The sequence below is a fragment of the Dermochelys coriacea genome, chromosome 10, assembly GCF_009764565.3.
Source record: "Dermochelys coriacea isolate rDerCor1 chromosome 10, rDerCor1.pri.v4, whole genome shotgun sequence".
Classification (NCBI taxonomy): Eukaryota; Metazoa; Chordata; order Testudines; family Dermochelyidae; genus Dermochelys; species Dermochelys coriacea.
The window spans coordinates 85,332,566-85,339,006 of NC_050077.1; the positions used below are offsets into that span (position 1 = coordinate 85,332,566).

A 6,441-nucleotide genomic window follows, 5' to 3' on the forward strand; every position below is an offset into this window, starting at 1 on the left:
GGAGAATGAAACTTGTGGGGCTCCCTTTCAGTTCTGGCGACTCACTGGTGCCTGGCCTTTGCCCCAGTGGGGCATGAGCTATTCCAGGCAGAGGTGGACAGTTTCCAGAGAAGCGCCCCCATGCCCCATTGGGCCCCTTGGGGCTGGAGAGCGGTGCCAGGCAGGGATCCGGCCCTGCGGGGACCTGGAGGCTTTCTCAGAAAGGCTACCGGGGAATTCCCACTGGCTGTTCCACCGGGGAGTGATCCGACCCCGCTGCCTCTTAGAGGGTGTATGGGGGGGCAGGGCGGGGGGGTAACGTGGCTCCGATGGATTCCCTGGGTCTCAGGCTCCCACACTCCCTCACTCCGGGGCACTCCCTGCGCAGCCCCTGCCCTCTCCGGCCCCCGCCCGGGACCCCCCGCAGCCCCCTCGGCGGCCGCTGGGCGCCGCTGAACCCCCAGCCCCGGCCCCCCCGAGGGCGCACGGCTGCGCGCTGGGCGCCCGGAAGCGGCGCTCTCCGCCCGGCTCGGCTGCCACGTCTCGGGCCGGCGGCGGCGATGGGCGGGCGGGCGCTGTGCTGGCTGCTCTGGCTGCTGCAGGCGGGCCGGGCCGGGGGCGCCGAGCTCACCTTCGAGCTGCCCGACAGCGCCCGGCAGTGCTTCCACCAGCGGCTGCAGCGCGGCCTCAAGTTCACGCTGGACTTCCAGGTACCGGGGGCCGGCCCCGCTCGGCCCGGCTCTGGAGGGCGGGGGGGTGCCGGGGGACCCCGCTCGGCCTGGCTGGGGGGGTGCCGGGGGGCCCGCTCGGCCCGGCTCTGGAGGGCGGGGGGGTGCCGGGGGACCCCGCTCGGCCTGGCTGGGGGGGTGCCGGGGGGCCCGCTCGGCCCGGCTCTGGAGGGCGGGGGGGTGCCGGGGGACCCCGCTCGGCCCGGCTGGGGGGGTGCCGGGGGGCCCCGCTCGGCCCGGCTCTGGGGGGCGGGGTTGCCGGGGGGCCTGACTCTGGGGGGCGGGGGGTGCCGGGGCCCCCGCTCGGCTGGGCCAGGGTCTGGGAGGCGCCGGGGGGCCCCGCTCGGCCCGGGTCTGGAGGGTGGGGGGTGCCGGGGGACCCCACTCGGCTGGGCCCGGCTGGTGTGGGGTGCCGGGGGGCCCCACTCGGCCCGGTTCTGGGGGGCAGGGCGTGCCCGGGGGCCCCGCCAGCCCGTACGAGGCACCGATCCCGGCGGGTCCAGCGGCAGCACCGCGGTCCGGCTGCCGGCGGGGAGCGCCCTGGCTGGGGGAGCCGCGGTCTGAGCGAGGGGCGGGACGGCTCGGGGTCCCCGCAGAGGAACCGGGCTCCGCTGCGGAGAAGCCCCGCCACGACCGGGCTCTCCCCGGATCAGGTACCGCCGGCCCGGCTGCGCCCAGAGCCCCCGGCTGGCGCCTCCCTCCCGGGGCCCCGCGCCGCGCCAGGGGCCGGGGCCGGAGCCTGCAGCACCAGGGAGAGCGGCTCAGCTCAACCCGCTGCCTGGCTCCTCCCGCAGGCGCCCGGGCTGGAGCAGCCCCGGGTCGGCCCCCGCCGGGTGTCGCTGGCCGGTCTGGGGCAGCCTGGTGTCCTCCCTGCCGGTCCCGGGCTCCTGCCGGCGGCCAGCTCCGGCTGGTGACCGGGAAGGGAACAAATGCCGAGAGCCCCCGTTAAACTCCTCGGGCCTTGCACTCGGCCCAGCAGCGGGTGTGCGCCGCACACGGCCCGGCCCTGGCCCGGAGGAGAGGGGAGCGGCCCGGTGCCAGAGATCAGGGGCACTTTCTAGACTTGCCAGTCGTCAGGCAGCCAGATCCGGACTAGAACCGAGCTTCACTCCCATGGAACAGCCACTGGCCACGCTGCCTCGAAACGGAGGGATTTAAAGTAGCCGTTGAGAGCATTCCCGGGTCGCTGAAATGCCTGATAAAGAAAAGCTCCCGGGCCGGCCATACTTTAAATAATTAACCTCCCAGCCTTTATCTGAACACCGGGCACAGAGCTCTGTGTAAAGAATCTGGATCCCTCTGAAGAACACACTTCTTAGATCAGAGCTGCCAAGCCAGACAAGGGCTATTGGAACATTTATGAAAGCTACAAAATCTCCCCCAGCTTCAGGGATTCAGGGTGGTCCTTTCAGTGAGGCTCCAGGGCCAGCTCCAGCACCAGCTAGGGACAGGTTTGCAAATACAGAAAAGGCATGACACAACACCAGGGGCTGGAGCCAGAGGCCCCCAGGCCTGAGTGAGATACAGGGAGTGCCATGCTCTGCCTGGAGATCTCTGGAGACAGGCCCAGCCGGGGGTGAACAGGGGGTTAATTCTCCCTCCATGACAGACATGCTTTGTTTCAATAGGTGATTACAGGGGGGCATTACGATGTGGACTGCTATGTGGAAGATCCCAATGGCAAGACCCTTTACAAAGAAACTAAGAAGCAGTACGACAGCTTTTCCCATCGAGCCGAAGTCGCAGGCATCTACACGTTTTGCTTCAGTAACGAGTTCTCCACTTTTTCACACAAAACTGTCTACTTTGACTTTCAAGTTGGAGACGAGCCCCCGATTCTCCCAGACATGAACCACAGGGCCACCGCCTTGACACAGGTCTGTCGGGTTCCCGCTCGTGACCGTTGCATAGGAGTGGGGCAGTTTCGTAACTCTCTCTTGTGGTAGAACAGTGCAGACCTTCTGAGGTTAGATGCCGGGAAAGCATGGCCAGGGTTGAGAAAGAAACTGTCAGGCCCTGGGGTGTCCTTGTTGTGTGCACACATTAGTGCTCAGCTAAAAGCAGAACTTCCAGGCACAGGGTAACGGTACTGTGTGGTGCAGGGCAATGCAATGCCTGTTCCAGCAGATGGGAAGAATGCAGCTGGCTTAGAAAAAAGGAAATGTACCATAGTCTCAGGTAAAGGATCGGCCGGCCCAACCCACACAATTCAGATCCAGATCAGAATCTTCCCTGAGCTGGGGGCCGGGCGAGAGGTCTTTGGGTCCATGTGTTGGCTTGGGCTTATCTCCAAGGAGAGAGAGAGGCATTGTGAGCCATGTACATACACACACACATGCCTATATTGTCAAGAGTGGCTTTGGCTTTGGGGTACCTCCATTTCTCAGCCCCACACACCTGGCCTGATCAGCACCCGCAGCTCCCACTGACTCCAGCTGGAGAGCTCTGGGTGCTAAGCACCTCCAAAAGCAGGCCCCAGCTACCTCAGGTTGAGCACCCAAAATCAGACACCACTTTTGAAAACTTGGGCCTGCATGTAGAAGTAGGACGGTCTTTAGCCAAAGACTCGCTCCTCTGCCCCTCCTGTGCAGTCCTGTTGAGCCTTGCATGGTATAGTGCTGGCCTGTGAAGTCTCTGCCTCTCTCTGATGTGGGAGAATGGGATTTTACTCTCTCATCAGAATACAGCCACTAGCCGCAGATGTGTGGATTGTCCCAGCTGGGCCTAGCTGTGTGTAGTGATTCAGTACAAAGGGGGGGGTGTTTGTTTCCCCAGATGGAATCTGCTTGTGTCACCATTCACGAAGCTTTAAATACGGTGATCGACTCCCAGACTCATTACCGGCTGCGGGAGGCTCAGGACCGGATCCGGGCTGAAGAGCTGAACAACCACATCTCCTACTGGTCTGTGGGGGAGACCATCCTCCTCCTCGTGGTCAGCGTCAGCCAAGTGATGCTGCTCAAGAGCTTCTTTACGAAGACGAGAGCCAGCCCTGGGGCGGTCAGCACCTAGGAAGCCAGAGTCGGTCCTCTGCCAGCGAGTGGGGTGGGGTGAGGTGGGGTCGGGTGGCGAGGCGAGGCGGTATTGGGAGAGCTCATGGGTCACACAGTGGAGTGCTGCTGAGGGGCTGTGAGTGGAGCCGGCCCGGCTCAGCTGGACAGGGAGCAGACAGGGATTTACGGGACAGTCACCCAAGCAGCAGTTCTGATGGAGTGAAAGCTATTAATAGCCAACACCCTCTCTCTGGCTGCCTCAGAGGGGTCCCGGGAAGCAATGGGTGTGCAGGGGTTCAGGGCTCTCTGTGCAGCTGAGCTGTGACTTAGGACAGAGAGGATTAGCACCGGTGTCACTGTAATTTGTTGCATTGGTTTGACTCTCATTTGTAACCCTGTTGCATCTTCACTGCGAGATGTAACCACAACAGGCAGCCGGAGTATCTACCCCTGAGCCACTTGGGGCCACCTGCTCCACCTGCAGAGTCCCAGGTCAGCATGGGGGAGTGTGTCACAAAGGGGCACCAGACATGCCCTGGTGCACAGACAACCTAAACTGCAGTAGTTCACTGAGCTGCAACCCGTGGCCACGACCGAGGTAGGAATCAGAGCAACCCCACTGACCCCTATGGTGTGCCCAAACATCTGCTTATTGTCAGGAAGCCCCCTCAGCCCAGGGTCACCAGAGGGCCAGGAACTTGCCCATAGCACACTACGTGAGCTGTGGCTCCAGCTGCCAACCAGAGAGGCTATAAACCTTACTCATTTTTTTAATGGAACCTGAAATTCTCCCATAATCACAGGACTCCAGGAGCTGGACCTTACAGAGAAGCACCAAATTCAGCTCAGTAAAAGTGGCAGAAATTGGTAACTCTTGGCTCCCTCCAGGTTTGTTTGTGCTAAAAGGGATTGTGTGGCCCCAGAGAGTCAGAGAGGTTAAGGCAGAAGAGGCCATTCGATCACCTAGCCTGACGTCCTCTATAGCACTTGCCACCAGCACCGCATGCTAGCACCACACCTGAAATGAGACCAACGTGTTACAACCCACGGGAGACTGGGCTGTTACGTGCCATGGCAGAGAACAGGCAGGACTGCAGTGCACCAATGCCCAAGGCACCTGCAGTGGGTGGGAAACAATTGAATATGCCCAGATAATCCTGGCAAGTGACCCCCACCCACGCACAGCAGAGGGAGGTGAAAACCCCCCAGGGTCACTGCCAATCTGACCCTGGGAAAATCCCTTCCTGACCCCACACATGGTGATCAGTTACACCCTGAGCAGCTGACCATGAACCAGCCAGCCCAGCACCTGGGGGAAGGAGCGCTCGCGGCCACCCCAGAGCTGTGGACCTTCCTGTCCCATCACCCATCTCCTAGCATGGCCATCTCTGATGCACCATGCAGTCGATAGATCAGGCCCCATTCAGAGGAAGGCAAGTTAGAAACCAAACACACTCCCAGTATTGTGCATTGGAGTGCACAGGAGAGTCCCGCCCTGGCTGCTGCAGGGATTGGCGGAAGCTCCGACACGGGACCTTTAGGAACATGATGGAAACCAGAAGGGCAAATCAGGCATTGGGGGAGTTAGTCTTGGAACCGTTTCCCAAGGAGCGTGGTGCAGGCTCCATCACAACCCATTTTGAAATCAAGATGGGATGTTTTGCTCCAATGTGTGCTCCTGAGGCAGGTCTCTGGCCTGTGCTATACACAGGGGCAGCCTGAAGGATCACACTGGTCCCTTCTGCCCTGCGCTCTGTGAATCTAGGGCTGCCAAGCCCCAACCTCCCCTCGTGGAACAGTCCAGAGGACCCTTCCCTAGCACAGCCCGTGGGGATGCCCTGCTCTGCTCAGACAGCAAAGCCTCCTGGGCTAATGTCCTGGTATTTCTTCAGAACACAAAGCAGGAGTCCCATGGGCCAGGCCGGCCACTGTCCCAGGAGAGGGGCCATGACTTAACCACTACGCTTGAATACACCCCACATTACCAGCAACAAATACCACAGGCTGTTGTGCAAGACCCTTTACAATACTAGTATTGGTCAAACAATGCTTTGCACTAAACCACCCAGATGGCAGGGTGGGGGGGATTAAGAATTGCAATGACCCCGCTCAGCCGGACTGACACCACTGGATGCAACCTTTGCCACTTCTCAATAAATCCATGAGACCGCAGGTTTCCTTCTCACGGATTAGACACACTGTCCCCCAGGCGCTGGGCAGTGCAATACAGTAACAGCCAGTCACCGCGCTTGTTCTCCTCTCAGGACACAGCTACTGGCCTGTCAGCCCATCCTTTGCTCATTGTTTGTAACACCCACGATCTAGGAAACCTTAAATAAAATGCATTTCCTACCAATTCCATCATTGTCCTTTGGCAGCACAACCGCTGTTCCTGCAGGCTCCCATCACCCACTTCTCACCCTGCACCCCCTAAGCTGGCCACTGGAGTGCATTGCTCTGGGAACTGCAGGCCCCATCCTGTTCCCCTTCACTCACCTGGCCTGAGTCCCATCTTCCTTGGCTCCAGGCACCAGGTCCACAGCTGGGTTAAATCAGCATAATTCCCTTGACTACCCCACTGAAGCTGTGCTGAATAAACCAGTGGGCCTCTGGCCCCTGGCTTGAGCAGTGCTTCTCGGGGTTTGTGACAGTGTAAACGGCTGCAGAGCCGTGTCATGACTGCGGCTGGGCAGCAGACGGAACCCATGGGATGGCTAGCTGAGCACGCTGCTAGCCCAATT

The 6,441-nt window shown here is 60.9% G+C and overlaps 1 protein-coding gene across 1 annotated transcript; it reads left to right on the forward strand.

The window, feature by feature from the left end:
* Positions 1-461: 461 nt before the first annotated feature.
* On the forward strand, positions 462-4,571 carry TMED3 (transmembrane p24 trafficking protein 3). The gene is made up of 3 exons (XM_038420531.2): positions 462-689; positions 2,336-2,584; positions 3,483-4,571. Exons 1-3 carry the CDS (start codon positions 540-542, stop codon positions 3,717-3,719), a joined length of 636 nt encoding a protein of 211 aa, XP_038276459.1. The 5' UTR covers positions 462-539; the 3' UTR covers positions 3,720-4,571.
* Positions 4,572-6,441: the final 1,870 nt, after the last annotated feature.

Coding starts and splice junctions, on each gene's coding strand:
- TMED3 (XM_038420531.2), top strand. CDS start 540: ATGGGCGGGCGGGCGCTGTGCTGGCTGCTCTGGCTGCTGCAGGCGGGC. Junction 690..2,335: donor AGTTCACGCTGGACTTCCAG/GTACCGGGGGCC, acceptor TTGTTTCAATAG/GTGATTACAGGGGGGCATTA. Junction 2,585..3,482: donor GGGCCACCGCCTTGACACAG/GTCTGTCGGGTT, acceptor TTGTTTCCCCAG/ATGGAATCTGCTTGTGTCAC.